Genomic DNA, 13555 nt, shown 5'->3' with positions numbered 1-13555 from the left:
TAACGGAAGGAATTTCATGGCTGCCATCTCCCTTTCCCAACTGAAACACATTCCTTGCCTGGCTCACACCTTAAACCTGGTGGTGCAGTGCTTATTGAAAACTTATCCTGGGTTCTCCGACCTGCTCCTCAAAGTGCGTGCACTTTGCTCACATATCCGACGTTCGCCTGTACACGCCAGCCGTATGCAGACCTATCAGCGGTCTTTGAACCTTCCCCAGCATCGCCTAATCATAGACGTTGCAACAAGGTGGAACTCAACACTGCACATGCTTCAGAGACTGTGCGAACAGAGGCGTGCTGTTATTTATTTGTGGGAGGATACACGGGCAGGCAGTAGGATGGCAGACATGGAGTTGTCAGGTGTGCAGTGGTCTAAGATACAAGACATGTGTCAAGTCCTTCAGTGTTTTGAGGAATGCACACGGCTGGTTAGTGCAGACAACGCCGTAATAAGCATGAGCATCCCCCTAATGCGTCTGCTGATGCAAAGTTTGACGCACATAAAGGAGCAGGCGTCTGCACCAGAGGAAGAGGAAAGCCTTGATGACAGTCAGCCATTGTCTGGTCAGGGCAGTGTACAGGACGAGGTAGCGGGCGAAGAGGAGGTGGAGGACGAGGAGGATGATGGGGATGAGTATATTTTTAATGCCGAACCTTTCCCGGGGGCACAGGAAATTGGTTGCGTGTCACGGCCGGGTTCTGGTTTTTTGAGGGACACAAGTGACGTAGATTTGCCTGCAACTGCCCCTCAACCAATCACAACCGGAGATTTGACAACTGGAACTTTGGCCCACATGGCGGATTATGCCTTACGTATCCTAAAAAGGGACACACGCATTACGAAAATGATGAACGATGACGATTACTGGTTGGCCTGCCTCCTTGATCCACGCTATAAAGGCAAATTGCAAAATATTATGCCACATGAGAACTTGGAACTAATATTAGCAACCAAACAATCAACTCTTGTTGACCGTTTGCTTCAGGCATTCCCAGCACACAGCGCACGTGATCGTTCTCACACGAGCTCCAGGGGGCAGCAGACTAGGAGTGTTAGGGGTGCACACATCAGAAGTGGCGTTGGACAGAGGGGTTTTCTGACCAGGTTGTGGAGTGATTTTGCTATGACCGCAGACAGGACAGGTACTGCTGCATCAATTGAAAGTGACAGGAGACAACATTTGTCCAGTATGGTTACTAACTATTTTTCATCCCTTATCGATGTTCTCCCTCAACCGTCATTCCCATTTGATTACTGGGCCTCCAAATTAGACACCTGGCCAGAATTGGCAGAATATGCATTGCAGGAGCTTGCTTGCCCGGCAGCAAGTGTCCTATCAGAAAGAGTATTCAGTGCTGCAGGTTCAATATTAACCGAAAAAAGGACTCGTCTGGCTACCCAAAATGTTGACGATCTAACATTCATTAAAATGAACCACAACTGGATTTCGAAATCTTTTGCCCCACCTTGCCCGGCCGACACCTAGCTTTCCTATGAAAGGCTCTTGCCTGTGAATTACTTTTCTAATGTCTAATTTGCTGCAGCTGATTGTACAGCATACGACATGTTTACACCTCCCTAAATGGCCAAACTCCCCACACGGGGCCGTGGTATCGCGACTTGGCGCAAGCACCCGTGAGACTGCTGTTTGTCTGAAGAGGTGGGTGTGCTCGCTTTTGGTTGACGGCATTGCTACTGGGTCCCTCATAGTACAATGTAGTGTCTCTGGCGGTGGTGGTGCGCACCCAACGTCAGACACACCGTTGTAACATGAGGGGCCCTGGGGCGGTCCCGCCGGCCTCTAGAGAGTTCCCCCCGTACCCCAGCTCAAAATGTGCTCTACCACATGCAAAATTATGTCGCACAGCTCCACCAATCTTTAGTCTATTCGCTGACATCATTCAATGTCTGGCACTGACAATACAAATTTGTAGACATCTATGATGCAACTTAAAGTAGTCTGTGTCTGTGTCCTATATTGGCACCATTAAATAGTTACTGCCAAATTACTATGTCAGAAACTCAGCAGATGAGCCCACCCCTGTACCTAAGTATGCCACCTTTTTTTTTGTTTTGGTTGTTTTGCGAGACATTAACATCTATTTATATTTTGGGAGTACTGGGACAGACACTCCTTGCACTACTCCTCCACTCACCACCAAGCTGCCCGTGTATCCATGTAACCGCTGTAAAACTGCCATGAGCCTATTGTTTGTTATTTTAGGCCTTTGAAGCCTGTCTGCGGTCCCTCCTTCCACTAGTCCTCCACTGACCAGACCACTGCTGCCCGTGTACCCCTGGAACCAATTATAAAGTGCCTACAGCCAGCCCATTTTTTTATGTTAGGCCTTTGAAGCCTGTCTGCGGTCCCTCCTTCCACTAGTCCTCCACTGGCCAGACCACTGCTGCCCGTGTACCCCTGGAACCAATTATAAAGTGCCTACAGCCAGCCCATTTTTTTATGTTAGGCCTTTGAAGCCTGTCTGCGGTCCCTCCTTCCACTAGTCCTCCACTGGCCAGACCACTGCTGCCCGTGTACCCCTGGAACCAATTATAAAGTGCCTACAGCCAGCCCATTTTCTTATGTTAGGCCTTTGAAGCCTGTCTGCGGTCCCTACTTTAAATACTCCTCCACTGACCACCAAGCTGCCTGCCCGTGTATCCATGTAACCGCTGTAAAACTGCCATGAGCCTATTGTTTGTTATTTTAGGCCTTTGAAGCCTGTCTGCGGTCCCTCCTTCCACTAGTCCTCCACTGACCAGACCACTGCTGCCCGTGTACCCCTGGAACCAATTATAAAGTGCCTACAGCCAGCCCATTTTTTTATGTTAGGCCTTTGAAGCCTGTCTGCGGTCCCTCCTTCCACTAGTCCTCCACTGACCAGACCACTGCTGCCCGTGTACCCCTGGAACCAATTATAAAGTGCCTACAGCCAGCCCATTTTTTTATGTTAGGCCTTTGAAGCCTGTCTGCGGTCCCTCCTTCCACTAGTCCTCCACTGACCAGACCACTGCTGCCCGTGTACCCCTGGAACCAATTATAAAGTGCCTACAGCCAGCCCATTTTTTTATGTTAGGCCTTTGAAGCCTGTCTGCGGTCCCTCCTTCCACTAGTCCTCCACTGGCCAGACCACTGCTGCCCGTGTACCCCTGGAACCAATTATAAAGTGCCTACAGCCAGCCCATTTTTTTATGTTAGGCCTTTGAAGCCTGTCTGCGGTCCCTCCTTCCACTAGTCCTCCACTGGCCAGACCACTGCTGCCCGTGTACCCCTGGAACCAATTATAAAGTGCCTACAGCCAGCCCATTTTTTTATGTTAGGCCTTTGAAGCCTGTCTGCGGTCCCTCCTTCCACTAGTCCTCCACTGGCCAGACCACTGCTGCCCGTGTACCCCTGGAACCAATTATAAAGTGCCTACAGCCAGCCCATTTTCTTATGTTAGGCCTTTGAAGCCTGTCTGCGGTCCCTACTTTAAATACTCCTCCACTGACCACCAAGCTGCCTGCCCGTGTATCCATGTAACCGCTGTAAAACTGCCATGAGCCTATTGTTTGTTATGTTAGGCCTTTGATAGCCTGTCTGCGGTCCCTACTTTAAATACTCCTCCACTCACCACCAAGCTGCCTGCCCGTCTATCCATGTAACCGCTGTAAAACTGCAATGAGCCTATTGTTTGTTATTTTAGGCCTTTGATAGCCTGTCTGCGGCCCCTACTTGCAATACTCCTCCACTGACCACAATGCTGCCTGGAGTGCCTGCCTGTGTATCCATGTAACCGATGTAAAACTGCCATGACTGCCTACTGTTTGTTATTTTAGGCCTTTGATAGCCTGTCTGCAGCCCCTACTTGCAATACTCCTCCACTGACCACACCAATGCTGCCCGTGTACCCCTGGAACCTATTTAAAAGTTCATAGAGCCTAGTTATATATTTTATTTACTATTAATAAGGCCATGATGGACTACGCTGTACCACGCTACAAGCTAACCAGTCGACACTTCTTTTGCGAGAAAAGCCATCCCAACCCTCCACCAGCATGTAGAAGACCGCATTGTCCATGCACTCTGGCAATCTGTGAGTACAAAGGTGCACCTGACAACAGACGCATGGACCTGTAGGCATGGCCACGGAAGATTACGTGTCCATTACGGCGCAATGGGTTAATGTGGTGGATGCATGGTCCACAGGGGACAGCCTACTAAGTCTGTCTGCAGTCCCTAATTCAAATTGTCCTCCACTGTCTAAATCGGAGCTTCCACCTTCTGGCTTTCGGCCTATAGTATCAGAAATTAAACTGCATTTGGCCTTCAACTTTGGTTAGGGCCTACTAACGGCTTCTGCCCCTCCCTGGTGTTGTCCTCAACTAAATAAAGCTGAGCTTCAACCTTCTGCTCCAAATTACCATTTTAAAAAATGCAATAGGCTTTTCCGGCCTACTAAAGGTGTCTGTCTGTGTGCCCCTGCCTGGTGTTGTCCTCAACTAAATAAAGCTGAGCTTCAACCTTCCGGCTCTCATTAAGTGGTTTTAAAAAAAAAAAATGGTGGTTAGGGCCTACTAACGGCTTCTGCCCCTCCCTGGTGTTGCCCTCAACTAAATAAAGCTGAGCTTCAACCTTCTGCTCCAAATTACCATTTTAAAAAATGCAATAGGCTTTTCCGGCCTACTAAAGGTGTCTGTCTGTGTGCCCCTGCCTGGTGTTGTCCTCAACTAAATAAAGCTGAGCTTCAACCTTCCGGCTCTCATTAAGTGGTTTTAAAAAAAAAAAATGGTGGTTAGGGCCTTCTAACGGCTTCTGCCCCTCCCTGGTGTTGCCCTCAACTAAATAAAGCTGAGCTTCAACCTTCTGCTCCAAATTACCATTTTAAAAAATGCAATAGGCTTTTCCGGCCTACTAAAGGTGTCTGTCTGTGTGCCCCTGCCTGGTGTTGTCCTCAACTAAATAAAGCTGAGCTTCAACCTTCCGGCTCTCATTAAGTGGTTTTAAAAAAAAAAAAATGGTGGTTAGGGCCTACTAACGGCTTCTGCCCCTCCCTGGTGTTGCCCTCAACTAAATAAAGCTGAGCTTCAACCTTCTGCTCCAAATTACCATTTTAAAAAATGCAATAGGCTTTTCCGGCCTACTAAAGGTGTCTGTCTGTGTGCCCCTGCCTGGTGTTGTCCTCAACTAAATAAAGCTGAGCTTCAACCTTCCGGCTCTCATTAAGTGGTTTTTAAAAAAAAAAATGGTGGTTAGGGCCTACTAACGGCTTCTGCCCCTCCCTGGTGTTGCCCTCAACTAAATAAAGCTGAGCTTCAACCTTCTGCTCCAAATTACCATTTTAAAAAATGCAATAGGCTTTTCCGGCCTACTAAAGGTGTCTGTCTGTGTGCCCCTGCCTGGTGTTGTCCTCAACTAAATAAAGCTGAGCTTCAACCTTCCGGCTCTCATTAAGTGGTTTTAAAAAAAAAAAATGGTGGTTAGGGCCTACTAACGGCTTCTGCCCCTCCCTGGTGTTGCCCTCAACTAAATAAAGCTGAGCTTCAACCTTCTGCTCCAAATTACCATTTTAAAAAATGCAATAGGCTTTTCCGGCCTACTAAAGGTGTCTGTCTGTGTGCCCCTGCCTGGTGTTGTCCTCAACTAAATAAAGCTGAGCTTCAACCTTCTGCTCCAAATTACCATTTTAAAAAATGCAATAGGCTTTTCCGGCCTACTAAAGGTGTCTGTCTGTGTGCCCCTGCCTGGTGTTGTCCTCAACTAAATAAAGCTGAGCTTCAACCTTCCGGCTCTCATTAAGTGGTTTTAAAAAAAAAAAATGGTGGTTAGGGCCTACTAACGGCTTCTGCCCCTCCCTGGTGTTGCCCTCAACTAAATAAAGCTGAGCTTCAACCTTCTGCTCCAAATTACCATTTTAAAAAATGCAATAGGCTTTTCCGGCCTACTAAAGGTGTCTGTCTGTGTGCCCCTGCCTGGTGTTGTCCTCAACTAAATAAAGCTGAGCTTCAACCTTCTGCTCCAAATTACCATTTTAAAAAATGCAATAGGCTTTTCCGGCCTACTAAAGGTGTCTGTCTGTGTGCCCCTGCCTGGTGTTGTCCTCAACTAAATAAAGCTGAGCTTCAACCTTCCGGCTCTCATTAAGTGGTTTAAAAAAAAAAAAAATGGTGGTTAGGGCCTACTAACGGCTTCTGCCCCTCCCTGGTGTTGCCCTCAACTAAATAAAGCTGAGCTTCAACCTTCTGCTCCAAATTACCATTTTAAAAAATGCAATAGGCTTTTCCGGCCTACTAAAGGTGTCTGTCTGTGTGCCCCTGCCTGGTGTTGTCCTCAACTAAATAAAGCTGAGCTTCAACCTTCCGGCTCTCATTAAGTGGTTTTAAAAAAAAAAAATGGTGGTTAGGGCCTACTAACGGCTTCTGCCCCTCCCTGGTGTTGCCCTCAACTAAATAAAGCTGAGCTTCAACCTTCTGCTCCAAATTACCATTTTAAAAAATGCAATAGGCTTTTCCGGCCTACTAAAGGTGTCTGTCTGTGTGCCCCTGCCTGGTGTTGCCCTCAACTAAATAAAGCTGAGCTTCAACCTTCTGCTCCAAATTACCATTTTAAAAAATGCAATAGGCTTTTCCGGCCTACTAAAGGTGTCTGTCTGTGTGCCCCTGCCTGGTGTTGTCCTCAACTAAATAAAGCTGAGCTTCAACCTTCTGCTCCAAATTACCATTTTAAAAAATGCAATAGGCTTTTCCGGCCTACTAAAGGTGTCTGCCCCTCCCTGGTGTTGTCCTCAACTGAACAAAGCTGAGCTTCCACATTCTGGCTTTTGCCTTATACTATCAGATATTAAACTGCATTTGGCCTACTAGTGTGGTTAGGCCCTTGAAACAGTATCTGCTGCTCTTGGGTTTGCTACTCCACTGAACAAAGCAATGCCGCCTGTTTAGTCCTGTTACCAATTTTGAACTGCATGTAGCCTACTTTATTCTTTGGCCCTATATCTGTTTCCTCCTCATCCTGCCCATTGCCCAGCCACTGCTAAATGAGTCTGCTGGTACATTGACCTAGACCACTACATTCCCCTTGTACTCTACACAGCCAGAATCTGACCCTGCTGAAAGTAAGGTTCCCCTTCCCGCATGTTATACCACCTTACACAGGGACAAAGAGGAAGGTGCAGATGAAAGTGCAGGTTCCTTCATCAGGTGGGGGGGCATACTCGTTGGCGACGTCACTGGCACAGGGCCCCTCAGAGTACGCAAAAGTGTCGCTGCTGGTGGGAGGCGCCCCCGCCATGCAAACACACCGCCGTACTTTGAGGGGCCCTGTGCCAGTGGCAATGCGAACGAGTGGGCTCCCCCCTGCTTGCTCAGGATCACAGCACTTGCAACGTTTAAATACTTACCTTTCCCTGCAACACCGCCGTGACGTAGTCCGCATTTCCTGGGCCCACGAAAAACTTGAGCCAGCCCTACTCCCCCCACAACTTTCCCCCAATTCCCTATGCCCAACTATTATTATACAGTTAATTAAGATTGGCAAGCTTCTGAAACAAGAATGGATGTTTTTGGCATTAAAATGGGCACTGTAGGTGTTTTCCTGGCCTCCACTCACTGCCGACTATGCTTCCCCATTGACTTGCATTGGGTTTCGTGTTTCGGTCGATCCCCGACTTTTAGCGATAATCGGCCGACTGCACTCGACTCGACTCTGGACAAAATCGGGTTTCCCAAAACCCTACTCGATCTTAAAAAAATGAAAGTCGCTCAACCCTAGTTACAAAGTAGAGAAAAAAAAATCAGCTCACCATGTATTTTATCTTGACCTCCTGTGTGATCACCAAACACCTCTCATGTACCAGGGAGAAGTAGCCACAATGAATCATGATCTCAAGATCATGACTAAGACCACCAGGTCGAAACACGTAGATCGTTATTAGGTTCTATAGCCAGTGTGTACTGAGTGCTGGATACCATATATAGGGATATATTTTAATTTATTTTCATTAAAAGTTATGTTTTACCTTCACCATTCACTGGACACACCTGCTTTTCTGTTAATCAACAGTATTCCAAAACCGCTAATTGCCCCCCAAAAAGTCATGACATGATTTTCTTTTCCTCACTCACTAATCTAACGAACTACTGTACTATCACACATAAGCTTTATAGTTTCCTCAGTGTTTGTATGGTTTTCTATCCCTATATTTATAGTTTATTTGTTAGTTGTGAATTCCTCTCACAATCCAGATTCACCACAAAATGGCAACTGCATTCCCTGCCTCTATTTTTATACAGGTTATGATAATCTTCCTGGTTGTCTGCACTGAACCATGGGATGTTATAGCTGTAAGGCATAATAGTGAAGACTGCGTCATTATCCCTGAGATCTTGGGAGCTGAGGCAATCTTCTGAAATTTGTAAAATGATGGTGAGCATTTTTTTTATTAGAAATTAAATAGCATATTGTACAAAATCAGCCAGAACCCGTCCTTTTTTTACAAAATTAGTCATAAATTAGATTTTTGATTCAATCATCTGTATTGTTCACATCAAACTATACCTATATTTCAGCCATATTGTATCAGCAAATTGGTGCCAGCTTGTAGCTCCTCTTGCTTTGATGCTTTAAACATTTCAAAATATCTCCCTTACCCCTTTACGACCTTGGAAGTATAGGCATGGCTCCCTCACTTTGAGGAAGATTTCGAAGCTGAGCCTGCATATTTTCTGGTACATGACAGCTGTCTAACAGAGTAATCCACCCACAGTTGTTAACATGTTAATTGCCACTGTCAATCACTGACAGAAGCGTTTAAATTGAGCGCCTTGGAAGCGCACAAGCGATTGGAAGATCGCAGCTTTCAGTATCCTAAGGGGACTATTGAAGCAAGCAAAAAGAAAAAATAAATAAATTATAAAAAAAATAAAAAAGTTTAAATCACCTTCCTTTTGCCCCATTTAAAATAATAAAAAAAACAAAAATACACATATTTGGTATTGCTGAGTTCAGAAATGTCTGATCTGTCAAAATATGAAGTAAATTAATGCTATCAGTAAAAGGCGTAAAGAGAACAAAAATCAAATTACTTTTTTTGGTTGCGACAACATTGAATAAAATGTAATAACAGGTGATCAAATATTGTGTCTACCTGAAAATGGTATCAATAAATCATCAGTAGTGATGGGCGAATCCCCGATGTTTGGGATCGGAGGGTTCACCCGAGTTTTTGGAAAGTTCGAGTTTGGGGCCGGAGATGATACGAACTTGCGCCCGAACTCGGACTTTACATATATGGGATGGGAATGTAAAAAAAGCAGAACATTTATAATAAAGATTAGAATTATACTTACCTGTCCATTGACGCGTCCTCCAGTCCCGCTGTCTCCTGTCTGCTCTGCTTCTGGGGCCTCTCATTAACAGCCGGCAGTATTCACTGCACTTGGCAGTCTTCAGCTTTTTCCTGCAGTGTTCGTGCGGTGACATCACCGCACGAACACTGCCGGGAAAAGCCGAAGACTGCCGAGTGCAGTGAATACCAGCAGAAGGTAATGAGCAGCCCCAGAAGCTGATGCGGCTGGGAGACAGCAGGACGAGAGGACGCGTCACTGGACAGGTAAGTATAATTATAATGTTTATTATTAATTTTCTGCTTTTTTTTACAGCCCGAACTGGACCCGAACTGTAATACGGGTTTCCCATGGAAACCCGAGTTCGTGACCGTGTGACCGAAAACTATGTTCGCTACGGTCCCGAACTTTACAGTTCGGATTCGCCCATCCCTAATCATCAGCTCAGCGTGCAAAAAATAAGCCTTCATCCAGCTCCAGATCATGAAAAATTAAGACTCTATGAGTCTCGGAAAATGGCGCCATTCCTTTTTTTCTTTTTTCCTTATAAATTTAGGATTTTCTTTCTCCACTTAAATATAAAAGAACCAATACATGCTTGGTATCTGTAAACTCATAATGACCTGGAGAATCATAAAGGCATGTAATTCTAGCATTTAGTGAACACGATACATAACAAAAATAAAAAAACAGGTGTGGAATTGCCCTTTTTTTGCAATTTCACCGCACTTGGAATTTTTTTTCCCATTTTCCAGTACACTATATAACAAAATCAATGGTGACATTCAAAAGTAATGCTCGTCCCACAAAAAACAATACTTCATATAGCTACATTGATGGAAAAATAAAAAGTGTTATAGCTCTGTGAAAAACAATAGTGCAAAACGGAAAATTGCAAGTTGGTGAAGGGGTTAAAATAAATGTTTAAAAGTTTGGTGTGTGAAATCCAGCTGAAAGATTCCCTTATTATTTTTTAATTCTTCAATGGTTCTTGATTTTTGTAGTGCAGGCATCCCTGCACACTGCCCCTCTCCCTCGGCAGGCATGTCAACTAACTCATAGCCATGGCACACATCCCGCTCCTTTTCCTTCCTGCTCTGCTGCTGCCTGGGGTATGCGCACAGCACGCAGACCACTGGGCACTGTGCTTAGGGAGTGCACTCCCTCCTTATTAAAGCAGCTGTGCATGCACCATCCTAAAGTGTTCCCCGCCAATGACTGAATGATTGGGAGAGACTTACTAAGTAAGGTACCTCCATCTGCATCAAAAGTGCTTGCTAGTTCTCAGGTCCAAGTACTTGTATCCCAGTATATCTGTCTTGTACATCAGCCGTGTCTCTTGCCTGCCTGCCTGTATACCAGTCAGGCCTGCCAGTAAATAGCTGCCTGTGTGTCTGTCATGCCATTCTCTACACCAGCCGTGCCAGCCAGTACTTGCCAAGTCTACCATTCCTGGCTGTTCCTGCCTCCTGTCCCTTAGGGGTCAGCTGCCGTCCACCTGAAGTCAGTCCTGGTGTAATACCTGGTCTCACCTTCCTTGGATCACAGTATTGTCTGCTGCTGTGCATCCGAGATCGAATTTGGTGCTGTACCTAGTCATTCCCCTCCAGGCTCTTCTAGGATCACATCACAATGGCTCCACCACACAGTCCGTTACAATTTTAACATTGTATAAAGCAAGTTTTACAGGAATATGAACTTTCTTCCATGAACTCAATTTTAGTCAAAGAAGATGACACTTCTAAATAGGCTATGACCCAAAACACACAGTAAGGGATATGGAGTATATGGGGAGAATATGGGGCGGCATGGTGGCTTAGTGGTTAGCACCTCAGCCTTGCAGCACTGGAGTCCTGGGTTCAAAGGACAACATCTGCAAGGAGTTTGCATGTTTTCTCCATGTTTACGTGGGTTTCCTGTGGGTTCTCTGGATTCCGCCCACATTTCAAAGACATACTGATGGGGAATTTAGATTGTGAGCCCCATCGGGGACAGCAATGATAATGTGTGCAAATTGTAAAGCGCTGCGGAATATGTTAGCGCTATATAAAAATAAAGATTATTATTATAGATTATATGGAAAAGATTGTCTACAGCATTGATTGTCAAAAATGAAACTTCACATTTATTATATGTTTTTAAAAGTACATGTTGGGTACACCAATAACAAGACCCAGAGGGCAAAAAGTGACACCTTTCGACTAATGAAGTCTTACTCGCACAGTCAGGAATATCAAAATCATAACTTTGTAACAGCTTTTTCTCTTATAAACTTGATGTGAACATGTAATGTAGATCTACATGTGCCTTGATGAACATAGCTGTTCATCCTCATAGAAAAGTCAAAACTGCAGTGATCAGCTGATTGCTGGGCTGGTGTCATTCTAAGAAGAGGTTGTCCAACTGTTGTAGCTAGACCTAAATCTTATTTCTATCAAAGCATAACATAGTATGTATACATATATCTCTTCATGTCACTGGATGTAGTTATCAGCTAATATATTTTTTAATACATTTTGCTTTGCATATTTAGAACTGTTTTCATAAATGGTAAGACAGTCTACATGTTTATAAATTTGTCTCTCTATATTCGGTTTGCTAAGAAAGTAAAACATTTTCATAATTGGTCTATACAAAAATCTGATTCCAAAAGATCTCAAGGTTTCTTAATATAAACATGAGTGTAATTCCACTAAGTTTGTGAAGTATCTCTTTTCCAGATGAATGTGGAAGGAGTCCACTGTGACAGATGCAAACTCAGCACTTTTGGACTTCATGTAGGGAATCCACTTGGATGTAGCAGCTGTTACTGCTTTGGCCTGACTACCCAGTGTACAGAAGCAGATGGACTCATCCGAATGTGGGTGAGTAGGAAGCTGTTGAGCCATTTAATACTCTAATGTAGGTTCCTGCTGGTATATTTTAGTAAAACATGCTGAAGCAGCTAATAAATGCCAAAACATTCAGTGTTTTCTTTTAACTTCTTATTTTACAATTTGTCTACTGAGCGCCAGTTCTTAGACTATAAGAAGAGACTTTTGAACCAAGCTCTTAGCTGCATAGTGCCTACAGCTAATATTGTGCAACAAATTATGATTTCTAATGTCTAGTAAAGGGTTTCCAAGCATAAATCATAATGAATACATATGTATACTAAATAGTTGCAACATAATTTGTATCACAGTTTTTCACAATTTTCAAGACCTCTAATTGAAGTTGATAAGTATGGAAATACTAATTAACAGAATTGTCCAACTGTGATATTTTCTTAACAGCCACAAATGAGAAAAAAATATATAAATAAATAGTACTTGCTTCTTCTTTGCCCAATGTTCCCCTGTGGTTTTTGTGTATTAGTGGTCAGCATGTGGCCGGGGCAGCCCATGAGTAGTCTACTACTATATCATGGCTCCCATTGTCTGGAAATGTCCACAATATGGCAAGTTAGCAACAGTGGTCACATCCTAATTTTTTGCAGACAAAGACCAGGCATGTCATCAGAGCATCAGTGCTGCATTACCATGATAAAGTAGTAGCAAGGATTAAATCAAAATTTGTATCAGCCATTTAATTTTTTAAGGTGATGAAAAGCCAAGCAGATTTAATATTTCACAATCTCTTGTTCTGATTGAATGCTGTGTATAAATATAGTTACAATGTAAAAGTCTGGAGGCTTAGTTGTTTAGCTCCAAACTTTGGTTAGTGCGGAAACAATGAGGTTTGGCCACACACATAAGAGGCTCCTGTGCAAGAACAGTATATTAACCCTTTGCAGTCCAATAGCTCATCATTATGCACAATTGCACCTGCTTTAGAGGTAAAAGTGGGCCCCCTTATCTCTTGGGCGCCTGTACAGTTGCACAGATTGCACCTATGTTCATCTCTGAAAACAATTGTAACAAAGCTACAGATCTAAAAATTCTAAAAGTTAATATTATTAGCAGAGATGGAAGTTGTATGGGGCATTAATATGGCGCCAATAGGCGTGTATAGAAGTATTGTGCCTGGAGCACAACTCTGCCTGTGCATGCTTCAACATTTTAAATGTCTCATTAATAGAAATGAGCAAACTCGGAAGGTCGGGTTTAGATCTCTACCTGAACTTTAAACAGAAACCGAACCCCATACAAGTCAATAGGGACCTGAACTTTGATATTGTAAAATGATCATAGCAAGGGCTAGGTCTCTCTTTCTCTCCTTCTGGAACTCAGAAGACTAAAACAGACTT

At 44.2% G+C, this 13555-nt stretch overlaps 1 protein-coding gene across 3 annotated transcripts in view; it reads left to right on the top strand.

Annotated features, from left to right (window-relative positions):
* Positions 1-13555, top strand: part of LAMA2 (laminin subunit alpha 2) — a 1287603-nt gene that overhangs the window by 855811 nt on the left and 418237 nt on the right. For all 3 annotated transcript variants that reach the window (XM_077289387.1, XM_077289386.1, XM_077289385.1), the window contains one exon: positions 12048-12191. In XM_077289387.1, coding sequence (XP_077145502.1) covers positions 12048-12191 — 144 coding nt within the window. The remainder of the gene's footprint in view (positions 1-12047; positions 12192-13555) is intronic.

Source organism: Ranitomeya variabilis, chromosome 2 (assembly GCF_051348905.1).
Source record: "Ranitomeya variabilis isolate aRanVar5 chromosome 2, aRanVar5.hap1, whole genome shotgun sequence".
Classification (NCBI taxonomy): Eukaryota; Metazoa; Chordata; class Amphibia; order Anura; family Dendrobatidae; genus Ranitomeya; species Ranitomeya variabilis.
The sequence above is the reverse complement of the archived record's forward strand: the minus strand, read 5'-3'. Positions and strand labels throughout refer to the sequence as shown.